We start from the raw sequence: 14,391 nt of genomic DNA, 5'->3' as shown, positions 1-14,391 counted from the left end.
ACCCTTTCCCACTTTCTCTTTCAGCCTTTACACTGGATCTGACTTTTACCCAAATCCAAAGTCAGTGATCAAAAGTCCAAATGTGCCCTGGGGTCTGAAAATGTTGGCAACCCCTAATGTCCTAGACAATGCGGGTGGCGCTGTGGTCTAAACCACTGAGCCTCTTGGGCTTGCCGATCAGAAGGTTGGCGGTTCGAATCCTCACGGCAGGGTGCTCTGTCCCAGCTCCTGCCAACCTAGCAGTTCAAAAGCACGCCAGTGCAAGTAGATAAATAGGTACCACTGCAGCAGGAAGGTAAATAATGTTTCCATGCGCTCTGGCTCCCATCATGGTGTTCCGTTGCGCCAGAAGTGGTTTAGTCATGCTGACCACATGACCTGGAAAGCCGTCTGCGGACAAATGCCGACCGCCTCAGCCAGAAAGTAAGATGAGTGCAGCAACCCCAAAGTCACCTTTGACTAGACTGAACTGTCCAGGGGTCCTTTACCTTTTACTAGAGGCAAGGATTCCCAGGTCTTATCTGTGCTGGGAGCCTTTTTAAGCGGAATAGAAAGTAGCCACCTACAAGTTCCTTTAAAAAGAGGAAATGCATCACGAAAAGAAGGCAAAGATTTACATAACAATCTGCATATACTACTTTATAGAGAGAGATGCAAATTTAGGAAGTTTTATAATTTAAATACATGTCTGATGCATCTCACCATAGTGGGGAAGACTGACCAGGTGACCTGTGCTTTGTTCTTCAGGTGCTAACCATTCATGAGCAACTTCAAGAACCCTCTTCTCCCTTCTTGGGCTTCTTTTATATTTAAACTAGATTTTGAGCAGGCAGTCCAACAGAGGACTATCCTCTGCAAAGAAAGACACATCTGACGAACAAGATAATTTAAAAAAAAACAACAGATCAGTGTTGGTCTCCTCCCCACCATTTTTAATATACAGTGGTACCTCGGGTTACATACGCTTCAGGTTACAGACTCCGCTAACCCAGAAATAGTACCTCGGGTTAAGAACTTTGCTTCAGGATGAGAACAGAAATCGTGCTGTGGCGGTGCGGCGGCAGCAGGAGGCCCCATTAGCTAAAGTGGTGCTTCAGGTTAAGAACAGTTTCAGGTTAAGAACGGACCCCCAGAACGAATTAAGCACTTAACCTGAGGTACCACTGTAATCAGACTGATTTTAGATATGTACAGATTTACATTAACCAAGTTATAAAGTTTATCCTTTTTCCCTGGCAAGTTTCATTACCTCTCAACAGCTGTGTGCTAGGAAGGAATTCCATGGTATCAATTTCCACATTGTTAGGAAAAGCTGCACCAATTGCAGGCAGGCCTTGCCACTGGAAATTACAGAATCTTCGGGCGGCATGTGTGCTCAAGGGAGGGGCTGTAGCTCAGTGGTAGAGCATGTGCTTTGCATTCAGAAGGTCCCAGGTTCAATCCTCAGCATCTCTTGAGTCAGTCTGAGAAAAGACTTCCTGCCCCAAACCCTGGAGAGCTGCTGCCAATTAGTGTGGATGACCCTGAGCTAGATGGACCAATAGTCTGGCTTGGAATAAGACAGCTTCTTACACCCCAGGGTGCCAGGACCCTTGCGCTTTATTTCCAGGCAGGAAGTACAGAAGGTATGACTCCAAGCTAACAGAATATCACCTTCCATTTTGGGTATGTGTCCAGGAGGAGGATGTGTCAGCTCAGCACAGATAGCTGCAAAAGGCCTTAGTAGGTCAGGTTACCCTGAGCTGAGCTGATGGGCTTCTTGTGCTTTTCTACACCTTAGCAAAAATGTCAATTCTCACCCTCCACCCACCTGACCCACTGGTATGTCTCACTCAAATCTTCCCCGCCGCCACCTCCTTTTCTTTCTTTTGTCTTTGTTCCTTCTCTCCGTGTTTTTCTGCGTTTTTATGTCTCTCCCCTTGCACCACCCCCATTTACCACTCTCTCTTTCAGGACCCTTCCAGACTGTCTGTCTGTTGCATTCTGAAACACGTCATTGATGCAATAATTGTGTTACATGACATGTTTCGGAATGCAAAAAACAAACCACCAGTCTGGAAAGGTCCTGAAAGGGAGTGGCAAATTCATACCCCAATCTGCTAGACAGTCTGCAGACTATTCCACTGTATTAGTTTTGCAATGCTTCCTGAAAGAGACCTCATCATTGCCACCTGGGAAGGCTTTCTTGTGCCGTAGTACAAAAAAGTGGGGCAAGCAGCCTTCCATCCACTCTGGAATATTTGTGGTATGAAAAGTTACCCTTTTTGGCAGGAGTCTACAGGACACTCACTGATTGGAAAGAAAACAGCATGTCCGCCCCCAAAACCTTTGCAGGCATAAATAGTATTGAAAGTGGGATCATGCAGAACCTCTCCACTACCATTGTGAGCTCAAATAATCATGAATTTACAACTTTTAAAAAGACATCTGGAGAGACCCTCTGTCTTTCTTATCCGCGTGCAACTTTCCCAGGAACTGGGAAGATACTAGTGCTCTATCACTGTATTCCATCACTTTGCTGCTGAGTTGTTCCTTTTCCTTACTTCATGCTGTGTTCTGCAAGTTTGCAGTGAAAGGTGGGAAGGTAACATTACATGGGCCTATGTCCCTACTGATGTTGGAAATCTGGTCAATTATTCTGTCCGCTTTTAAATCAGAATCACCAATTTGTTGACAGGAGGGCTACTAAGGAAGGGATCCCCCTCCTAAAAAAAAGAAGAAGCTGTATCCAAGTTGTTTCTGTGGTTACAGCACCCTCTTCACACACCCCTTGCCTCTAAATGTGCAGCTGTGGTACCCAAGGTCTGCACTTTGCCCTTGGGATCTCTAGTTCCCAGTCCCTGTTCTAGCAATCAATCTGATCTTTGAAGAGTTGCAGGTACTCATGGCTTTCACCCTTCCATTTTCCTTCTCTCACATTCTCCCTCTCTCTGCCCTTACAGCACATGCTGGGTCTATAACTGGGGCTCTTTTGAGGGGAAATAACTAGGAATAAGTGGGTGAAGTAGGGGGATGAATGAACAGGGCCTCCCGTAGCTTTGTCCGCAGTGGAGTGGGGAGGAAGCTCAAGATTGCTATCTTTAGGAGCCTCTACTTCAGCCTGGGTGCCTTGCAAGCGACAGCTGGGTCCCACAATCCCAAAAAGGAAATTTTCTCAGGGACATTGGATACCCTTGGCTGGGAGGAAGGGTAGGGAGAGGGCCGAAGGGAAGAAGGCGGATATTGAGGACCTCTGAGGCAAGGAAGCTTGTTTCGGGAAGCTTTTAATGTTTGATGTATTATAGTATTTTAATATTCTTTTGGAAGCCGCCCAGAGTGGCTGGGGAAGCCCAGCTAGATGGGCGGGGTATAAATAATAAATTATTATTATTATTATTATTATTATTATTATTATTATTATTATTATTTAAGGAAATGGGAGTGAGGAGCTGAAATTTTCTCAGCCCACGATGGAGGCCAGGCAGCAGAGGTCCCACAGAGAACCTCTGGGGCTAGGGAGTGGGGCTGAGCTCTTAAGAGTAGCTGTCAAGCTCAAGGCCCATGGGATAGTGCAAATCTTACTGTGGGTGCCTTCCAGTGTGGTACCTTCCAGATGTTTTAACTACAATTTCCAGTGACTAGGGATTATGGGAGTTGAAGTCCAACAATATCTGGAGGGTACCACATTGGCCATCCTTGTGTATCAAGTCTGACAAAATAGTTAGCCCCTGATCCCTGAATCCCATACAAGGAATTAAAAAAACAAACACATTTCCTGCAAAGGCTTTGGCATGCATAACTTCACCTTAACTATACCGACGTACCATGTGCAGGTGAAATAAATGCACGGTTCTCTTCTTTGTCTTCCCCCACAATCCCCTTCCCTCCATTTCCTCGGTTGTCTCCCCCGAGCCACACTTTAGATTGTAAACACCTCGTGGTGGCGACCTGCCCTCTCATACTTTATAATGCAAATTGATGATGCAAGTCACAAATAACCCCAGTTGAAGCTTTTGAGTCCTGGCAAAAGATCAGTGGAGCCCTAAGCCAGAGCCAGAGGTTCACCCTGACACCAAACTGGGTAGACGTAGGACCTACTCTGGGAGAAGATGGGGTACTACCACGAACCCCTGTGATAGCAAGATTTCTGGGGCAGGAACTGTCAAAAACCCAGTATGCTTTTTCCCTTCTCCAAGAAAGGAGTTGGCCCGTTTGCGTTCCTCTGGAGTCTATTTCTGGACTTTGGTTACCCCCCACCCCCAGCTCTGGAGCCAAACTTGAAGATGTGGCTATAGTTAGCTGCCCCGCCTCCCGCCAGGGGAGTCTATATAACCCCAGGGGAATTCACAGCCTGTGTCTAGGCTGCTCGTCCTTCTGGCCCTTGGGACATCCCCACCGCACCCACAGCTGCTGTTTGCCCACCTGCCTGTCCGCTGAGAAACCAAAATGGTAAGTGGGGTGCAGGTGCCCTGGTTCAATCTAGTGGAAATGTACAAAGTGGAAAGAAAACGGAACGTTGGTTGATCAATCTGCAGCTCTTTTCTTTCAAATAGGAGGGGAAGACTAGAAGACCATTCAGGTTATGTAGATGAAATACATAATTGAACACCCAAGAGGTTGGGTGCTGGAGAGGGGGGGGGGACAGAGGAATCCCCTTAACAATTTTCTAAAATTTTATTTCATTGCCAAAACAGTGCAATGCAGGACTGTCTCTTACCTATTTCTCCTCTCATCAGTCTCTCCACTACTCTCTATATCTGTCTCATCTCTCCGTTTCAGTTTCTTTCCACTTAAACATTTTATTGTCTGTGCAGAAGAGATGTGTGTGTTCAGGGAATACCTCGGAGCAACTGAGGAGAGATTGGGGGTAGTTGAATGAGGTGGGATGCCAGATAGCAGCTGGGAAGAACAGCTTTTGACGAGGGGAAAGGAAAGATGAAGCCTAAACCGCATGCAGAATGTCATGTTAAATAGGATTATTTCACACCCTTCCTTGCTTTCTAGCTAGCCTTCCTTAAGATCCTATTTCCTTTGCTGAGCTATGCACCTTAAAATTCACCAGGAAATCCTTTCAGGCCCTGAATAGCCATATCATGCTCTTTTTTTGTTGAATAATGCAGTAGAACAGTTTACTCTGCTGGGAATTATTTGGACCCCATATTGAATTGAGAGAGAGAGAGAGTAAAGGGCAGCTGAGCGGTTGCTGAGCAGACAAAAGCTTCAGAGTCATATTCCTGGCGGCGCCACAAAATCCAAAGCAATGAGCTGGAATCAAGGGATACCATGGAACAATTTTGTTTTTGGAACAAAGAAGCACAAGGAGTATGCTTTTTCTTCTTTTTGCCCTCAGAGTCTCTTGTGTGGTTTGTCACTTCTCCAATACACACACCCACCCCCTCATATTTTGAGATCCAAGTCACAGGCTGCCACTAGCGCAAGAGAGCCAGTGTACTGTAAAACCTGCTTAGGAAGCAATCACTCCAGATTGCTCAGGCAAGCGAGCCAAGCAACCTCTCACACACATTGCAGGCAAAAATAACCCATTGCCGCCCTTGGCTGTTCAATCCATCAATGGTGTATCTATTGGTACTCTCTAGGAAATCCTATGTATGACTGCTCAGAAGTAAGCCCCAGTGATTTCAGTGGGGCTTATACCCAAGTAATTGTATATAGGGTGGCAGCCGAAGAGATACAACTTAATTGTCAGTGTGTGTGTTTGTGTATCAGCTCCATCTTCTGTGGTATGTTAGAGAGATTTCCCGAATCCTTTGACATATACACTTACCTAGGTAAACCTCAACCCTGCCATCCAGCTCAGCTATTGCAACAACTCCTTTGCTGCCTTCTATCTCTTATGAGGCCAAAGTGCACCCTGTTCATATCCAATCAACCAGACCAATATATTGCAGGAGTGTTCAGAAGGAATTGTGTACGCCTTGCCAATATTCCTTAGAGCTCCATTTAACCTCATGCTCCAAGCCAGTCTCCAAGGAGGAGGCCTAGTTTGTGAACTTTGATAAATTCCAGTAACTGGAACCCTCTTTCACTGGGGCCTTTGCGGTTTCTCCCACATCTGTGGAAACTTCCAGAACCTCATCAGTGTTCATTTATTTAGTCGTCAAAGCCTATAAAAAGCATTTTTGGAAGCTAGAATATGTAGGCAATTTCTGCAGGACACACAAGGCTAGTTTACATTTGCTGAACACATCTCTCTGTCACTCACTCTCACAAGCGCATCTCAGACTAATACGTTGAAGATTTTGAGGAAATACCTCGAATATGATATATTACAGCTCCTTGACACAGCATTTGTTGTTCCTGCCATTTCTGAACACTAACTAAAGTTCTGAGTTTGTTCGTCAAAGGATCTTCTTTTCCTCCCGGTTTTTAAAACCTTTGCTACCATAACCAAGCATTTTGGAATCTCCCGAACCTTCATCCTGTTCCCCATGTCTCTGAAAAGTTTGGTAGCATCCGGTTTTGAATCTGAAAAAATAACTTAACCCCCCCACCCCCCCAATAAAACAATTATTTTAAAATGAGCAGAAACTGCTTCCAGACATTTCCCTCCTACCCGGGACAGAAATGTATAAAATTATTTCATTTCCCTCCCTCCACCCTTAACTATGTTCAGCAAGCTCGCAACATTTCACACTCTAGAAACCTGCAGAAAGTGCTGCCCCCATCACTAATAAGCATTTCGGGTAGTAATGTACATTGTGGTCTGATTTCCCATTTTAACCCATTACAGGCACCCAAGAAGGCAAAGAGAAGGGCAGCAGCCGAAGGAGGAAGCTCCAATGTATTCTCCATGTTTGACCAAACACAAATCCAGGAGTTCAAAGAGGTAAGAAACTAAGAAGAGATGGAGGAGGAGAAAATGGGAAAGGTAATGTATGGTGCTCTTAAAGCTTACCTGGAACTATTCGTTGAAGAAGTTTGAGAAAGTCATTGACAGAAAGGATGCTTTTTTCAAGGTACTAGAAATGAAGGTGACTACAGTTCCCAGGATTCATTGGGTGGGGCATGCTTTAAAGTTGCTTTAAATGTATTGTGTGTACGCAGCTACGGTGTAATCCTATATATATCTACTCAGAAGTAAGTCCTATAGAGTTTAATGGGACTGAACTCCAAGGTAAAGTGGGATTACAGGCTCAGTGTTTGGAGAGAAGCTGCTTTATTGTAGGCATGTAAGTCTCGTCCAGAAATCAGAAGGATACAGAAGTTATTAATAATCCTCATAATAACAGACTCAAATCTATAGATCACCTCCTTGGAACAGGATAGAAATTTAATTTTGAGGACCACCCGATTGGGAAAAGAACCTAAGTAAGCTATGCGGAAGGATGTTCTGACCGTAAGAAATCTACAGAGTCCGGAATTTTCATCTGGGGATTATTTAAAAGTAACACATCTGTGGCAGATTGATTGGATAGAATCAAACCTTTTAAAATGGAGCAGCTTCTGTCCACCTAGTTTCACACATGGAGGCCCAGACCTCACTAATTTCCCTTCCCAAGCTTCACTTTAGCCTTTTCACTGTTCAGGATTCATCAGATGTTGAGAACGGCGGACATCTACAAGTTCTAGAGGGTTTCCTAAAGGAGAGAGAACAGGAGAAGGAATCCATGGGTGCTATAATTTGGCCAAGTTATCCTAAGCAAGTTCCTTTGTGTCTGTAGGATACAGACTCTCAGAGGAGGTGAAACTGTCAAACACCACCTAGTTAGTTGTGCAGTAAAACCCTAGGCATGTTTATTCAGAAGGAAGCCCCACTTTGCACAGCAAGCAAGTAAGCATGCACAGGGTTGCAGCCTTGGAAGGTGTTCAACACCTCCCTTTTTGAGGTGGATCTACCCCCTTCCTCTCCCTCTACACACCATTTAAGCAGCCCTCTGTCTCCTAGTAGCCAGCCAGGTTCATTCCACTTGGAAGCTGGTGTGGTGGTGGTGGCAAGAGCTTTCCATGTGAAGCTCGCCCTCCCCCATGGATGAGATTCTTCCCCTCCATTTTGAAGAGGATCTCCCTTGCCCTTTTGCAGCCGTCGCTGCTGCCCCTCGACACCCCACCCCCGCCCCAAGAATGGCGGTGTTTCCTTTCCGAGACCCTTGAGGCGCAGCAGTGTCTATTTTGGGTGAGGGAGGACCAAGAAGGTAGGTGACATCTGCGCTTGGACAGAGAAGCAGGCGGCAGCTCCTTACAAGGAAATCTTTGGAGATGGATTCTGGGTGACTGGCCTGAAAGAGGAGCTGTGTGGCTCCAGACTCAACGAAAGCAAAAATGGGGCCGGTGTTGCAAAGGCTGAAAACCCTTCATCTAGATCTCACATTTGGAGAAAAGAAATCAAATGAACAATAGGAAAATAATTACCATTCCAGCTATCTGGGGAGAGTTCCATCAGTCTTGTTCCTTTCTCTTTCCTCCATCCTGGTCAATGAGCATTTTCAGCTTTTTTACTTTTTTGATGACAACCCACTTTCAATCAATACATTTGGTGAAAAGAACAGATCCTTGGCCGCCGGGCAATTTATTGTCAATGACCTTTCTAGACCACCTCCCTCTAAGCAGCTTGGGGTAGCGATAATGGCTGTTCCCCAACCCTCCTCCATCTCCCAGTTTATCCTCAAAACAACCCTGTGACTGTGGTGGGAGGCTGGACTGGAAGGTATAAGGTGACATTTGCTTCAGCTCAACGTCCTCTAACTTCCCCACAAACAAATCAGAACGAATGCTTCTTAAATAGTTGGCTTTGTCCAATCTCCCTGTAAACAAATCAGAGATGAATGCTCAATAAACAGGTTGTCTGGAAACACCTCCAGTTGGAACAGCAACTTTGGCTAAGGTGGCTCAATGGCCTGACTTGCTATAAGGGAAAATTATATATCCAGCCTTATGCTATGGTGTATTTTTTGGGTTCCATTGTCCCCTGGCAGTGGCAACTACATTGTCTCTCTCCACACCTGCTCAATAGTAGCTAAGGGTTTCTCCCCTCAGTGAGTACCATTATGGAGGACTGCACGTTCAGCTTTTATACAAAAAGATTGTTCGCCCCCAGCACTCAAGTGACAAAGCTGAGTTGCTGAGATGAGGCAATTACTACCACCACACAATTGTAATTATTGCCTTTAAAATGAAGAGTGTGTTGGGAGCTCCTCTGCCTCTCCATTCTGCATTCACTGTAGCTCGGGTGGGGTGGGGGTTGTTCCATGTTTTTTTACGGGAAAGAGACACGCCACACAGCCCCAGAGGATAATAGTGACTGAGCCAAGGAAGGAGTGAGCTCCCCTCCCCTCCCCGCTATCCTCCGGAGATCTCATCAACAGCTCCTCTGGAATGTTCCATCTGTCCCCTTAGGGAGGGGCCCTGGGTTTAATATGAGACAGAAGAAGATTGTTCCCATTCCTGGTAGAGACTCGGAGGGGTATCAAGTGACAGGTGTCTCTAGGGCACAGCTGCAGAGAAGTGAGGAGGGGGAGGAGAGGCCCAACAGGGATCGTGCTGTGCTGGAAGCTGGTCTTTCTCCAATCCCACAATGCATTGCTAGATATAAGCATCAATAGAAGACGACTGGAAGAGGGTGAAGGGATTTGGGGTCCAACCTGGGGTCACATTTTCTGGAACTCCTTTAACTTTAACCGTCCTGTGAGCTCATTAAAATTCCAGAGATAAGACGTCTGGCAACCTCCTTGAGTAAATTATATAGTGGGCGGCTATAAGTACTGTTTTTTGCCCAATGCTTGATGACCCCAGGTTAATGTTTCATTCTTCTTTGAACAATGCTGGCCATTGATTGTAACAATAAAGGCTGGATTTGATTCTCCCTTGCATTGCAGCAGCTTTTTCAAAAGTTGGAAGCCACAAACATCTTCTGTTCTCTTGGCCAGTAGCCTTGTGCCCTCCATAGGCTATGGTGTACAAGTCCCATCAGCCACAGCCAACGTTTTGTTAGACGCCACCCCAATCTCAGAGCGGTGTGAGATTCCAGGGGTTCCAGGCAGCTCACCCAGGGTTCAGGTTTCCTTTTGGATTTATGGTTTATTTACACATATATACAATCTGAGCCTACAATGGAGAGGTTCACAGCATTGATATTCCAAGAGGGTCTTGTTTATCCCATAGCCACAACTTTGGATTCAAGCAGAAATCATAAGTCAGAATGCTCCTTTTAATATTTTTTCCAGAAGTCAAAATTAACCTTCAAAGGATGTTCATTCAAGGCTGGTGTATGTTTACCTTGCCATGGACATTTACATGATGAAACCAAGGTCTTGAAATGTGTACTGTCAACACAGGCATGAGCGTGTGCCTTCTCCCTTTTGCTAACGGATAGGTATCGTGTAGCAACAAAGCAATCTGTGTTTCCAGTAAAAACTACTGCACTCACATCCACTGATGAACTTATAACCCAGTCACACAAACAAGTTCATGTCTTGTGACATGGTCACTGGCAGTGGATGTTAGGAATCGACTCCCTGAAAAGTTTTGTTTTCAGGTTCTGAGGTGGTATGACATTTTCTTCTCTGGTGGTTGAACTGTAGTGTTTTATTCAGAACTGCAGAACTATCAGTTGAGGTAGCAGGAATCAAGCGCTGAACATGCATGTGCAAACAGGCCTTTAGAGGACCAGTAATATCTCACCATTTAAATTAAAGCTGAGTTACATGTATGTATTATATATAGTTTTGGAACTGGAAATTTCAGTGCAGATCTGTGTGTTCGCGCATTCTAGAAATTCTTTTGAGAGCGGACAGATTCGAGATCCAACAGTTGTTACAAAGGAGTTACCCTACAAATCCTACATTCATTTTTGTCGTGAGGTAGGGTGGAATGCTGGAGGTGAATTGCCTGCAATCCCACAATGTTTGCTTCTCTCTCACTTTCTAGGCCTTCACTGTCATTGACCAGAACAGAGATGGCATCATTGACAAGGAAGACCTGAGAGATACATTCGCTGCTATGGGTAAGAAAAAAGGGAGTCTCGCAAGAGCGTGGCAGGGTGGGCAGGAAGGAAAGCAAAGCTTGGCTGTTGATGGAACTCTCAAAAGCCACCCCAGCTGATAATCCTTCCCATCTCTGCAGGGCGCCTGAACGTGAAGAATGAGGAGCTGGATGCCATGATCAAGGAGGCCAGCGGCCCCATCAACTTCACTGTCTTCCTCACCATGTTTGGTGAGAAGCTGAAGGGTAAGTTATTTCCCTGTTCTATCTCTCCTTCTTCTCTACTTGATGTCAAGATCTCACTGTCGCTCCTCTTCTCTCACCAGGTGCTGATCCCGAGGACGTAATCATTGGCGCCTTCAAAATCCTGGACCCTGAGGGCAAGGGCACTGTCAAGAAGCAGTTGTGAGTATCTGCCCCACAAATCACTTTCATTAGATGTGCTGCGCTGGTTAACATGTGACACCAAACTATTGCTTGGCTGTCACTGGGTTCATGTGCTCCCCAACACACTCACATTTCCTTCCCAACTCACCTGATCAAACAAACCGCAGTTTGCTTAAGTTTTGTGTTTGCTCTCCAAACAAATTAGGAACCACATTCTGAAGTAGATTTCCAATTGTGGTTTAGAAGGCAAATGCAAACCATAGTTTGTCTGTTCAGATTTGAAAGCAAGTTGTGGTTGGAGAGGAAGAAGTATGCACTCTTGGGACTTGGACCTGACATCATGTATAGGCTGTTAGGTCTGAACCATCCTGCTGCGTCTCAGATGATGATGATGATGATATGTTGGCTGTCTATCCTACAAACTTATATAATTCATTCTACACTAGTTTAATTGTCATGCCTTCCTTTCAGAAAACATTCTGGGAGCTGTAAGGGCTGTGAGGATTCAGAACCCTCACCAAACCATCGTTGCTGATGACTTTGAGATTTTTCTTAGTGCTTCATGGCCTTTTTCATAAAATGACAGTGCCCTGGGAAGAGTTGTAGCAATTTTAAATGCATGCTGTTGTAGGGTTAAAGTTCTTCCAATGATGGAATTCAAATGTAGAGTTCTGTTGCCTATGAAACAGTTGCCTTTTTCCTATGTACGTGTGTGTGTGGAACAAAGCATTCTTCCAAGCAAAAATATTTCCACCAGGGAGGGCTTTCAGCTTATGTCAAACTGGGAGGGGACTGGGGAGCAGATCTTCTCCATAATAAGAGGCTGGAGCGCTTGAAGACCACCTAAAAAAGGACTCACGGTTACCTGGGGATCCCTCTCAAACATCTTACTCTCTTTGCTTCATTGCAGCTTGGAAGAACTCCTGACCACTCAGTGCGACCGGTTCACCCCAGAAGAGGTAAGAGAACTTCCCTGCATCATGAAGAACATCCAGTCCTTTTTCTCACCTTTATGCTCCCCACCCCCTTGTCCTCTTCATACCCATTTTTCTTCACCTGTGAGCTATTCTTTTCCCCAAAACACGAAAGGGTACACTTCTGCATATTCCACTCATCTGCCAAGCTAATGCTTAATACAGCAAAGGCTTCTGAGAATTTGCAGTGAGTTTTCCTGTCACTGCGAAATCTCACAGTCCACATCCACACACCACCTAGCCAGAAAGTGCAGCTTTTATATAGACTTGCCCTTGACTCCTGTTTATCTGTCCTTTCTGGATTTAGGGTCGTAGCCTTCATGTTCATCTGGATAGGAAGGGAAATACTCAGCCACTGGAATGTTAAATGCTGGCTCTCCTAGGACAGAACAGTGTGCCTGTGCCGTGATTCAATGGTTTAAATGCTACAATTCCATTGCAGGACAGAACTAAGTTGAGAGTGAGGTGGTGAGGTTGGCAGAGGGAAAATGGAAGCAGCCATTGCAGTTCTGTGGAAAGCTTTGTAAAATCGCAAATCTGTTATTGACATCAAGCAGCTTCTCTGCTTCTGAATGCCCATCCTCCCCCTCCAACTTTTCAGAAATCTGTATTGAAAATAACACCAGTGCATTTACTGACTTGGGAGTATACATTTTTTTAGCTTCCTGGGAAGGGAAACCGAATCAGGAATCGGGCAACTTCTCATTTTGGCCTCTCTGCCTCTTTCAGATCAAGAACATGTGGCACGCCTTCCCTCCAGATGTAGCTGGCAACGTTGACTACAAGAACATTTGCTACGTCATCACACACGGAGAGGACAAGGAAGGGGAATAAGCCCTGGTTTTCCCACCCTTGCTTTGTGGGGGGAATCCACCCAAACACCCCCAGGCCGGGGAGTTTACCTTACACTGGTCCCAGATGATCCACACACTTTTGTAACCCAGCAATACACACATCATACCTGTTATTTATTACTATTATTATCTGGGGAGGAAAACTATACCCCCCAAAGCCAAAGCTGTGCCCACTTCAACTTGTCTTAACCTAACCGGGACCTTCCTCCGTAAAATGTCTTAATAAAGATGAAGACACCTCTGTTTCTAACGCCCCTGTTGTTACAGTCTCTTTGACTTCTCTCAGTTTGAAATTCAAAAACTCCTGGAATGGATTCATGCCGTGGGTACATCTTCTTCTTTTTTAAAAACCAATTTATATTTCTGCTCATGTTAGGGATGCTGGGTTTAGTCAGTCCATTAGATTAACACACTAAACAAAGTTAATTATTATGTATGTGTTCCATATTTATTGCATTTCACCATAAGCCATCACAATATAAAAGCAGGAGTGGTGGACATTATATAAGAAGTTTGATGAAAAATAACAGATTAGGCCTAAATCAATAAAATCCACTTAACTAATTGAGCAGCAGATATAAATATAATGGGTGGTATTCAATGACATTTTACTCATAGCAGATCCACCGGACTTAATGAACATAGCTTAACAGTGTAATCCTAACCCGGTCTACTCAGAAGTAAGTCCTATTGAATTTAGGGGGGCCAATTCCTGGGTAAATGTGATGAAGATTGCTGCCTCTGGTTTGTAAATTTCAGAGGCTGTCTATTATGAGCAACACTCAGCTGAATACTGCCCAGTATTTTTTTTAATACTTTCTAGAATCCATACTGGGGGGCAGGGGGTTACCATTATTAGGTCAAGCAACATGTCACAAAGCAAAGAGGAAGCGTTTGAGTTTCTTAGAACTCTTTGGGGCTATGGAGTAAGCTAAGCAAGGGAGGCTGGGTGCAGCCATGCTGCCTGTCTCTGGAAAGAATCTTAAAAAGATGGAATGTGGGAAGAGGCAGCAGCTATTCAAGCGAGGCTTTATGGTTGGGGAGGGGCTGTGCAGGTGTCAAGTCGAATCAAGGCCTCACGGGAAGAGAAGGCATACAGCAGATACAACAACTGCCATTTCCTCATCTCTTAATGTATAAAAACTGCAGGTGGCCAGCACTGCCTTAAAATTGAGCATTCCTCCCTAGCTAAGAGGGTGGGGGAAGGAGAAGTCCACCCGTAGCTACACTACACGAATCCACACACAAATGATTTTAAG

General features: G+C 45.1%; 1 protein-coding gene across 1 annotated transcript; it reads left to right on the top strand.

Annotated features, from left to right (window-relative positions):
* The first annotated feature begins 4,272 nt into the window (after positions 1-4,272).
* On the top strand, positions 4,273-13,386 carry MYL11 (myosin light chain 11). Its single transcript, XM_083469268.1, has 7 exons — positions 4,273-4,428; positions 6,731-6,826; positions 10,864-10,939; positions 11,059-11,163; positions 11,244-11,322; positions 12,215-12,263; positions 13,008-13,386. The coding sequence occupies exons 1-7, from the start codon at positions 4,426-4,428 to the stop codon at positions 13,110-13,112; spliced, it is 513 nt and encodes a 170-aa protein (XP_083325394.1). The 5' UTR covers positions 4,273-4,425; the 3' UTR covers positions 13,113-13,386.
* The last annotated feature ends 1,005 nt before the right edge of the window (positions 13,387-14,391 follow it).

Source organism: Podarcis liolepis (assembly GCF_965112155.1).
Source record: "Podarcis liolepis genome assembly, chromosome: 13".
Lineage (NCBI taxonomy): Eukaryota > Metazoa > Chordata > Lepidosauria > Squamata > Lacertidae > Podarcis > Podarcis liolepis.
This window is presented reverse-complemented; position numbering and strand designations above follow the sequence as displayed.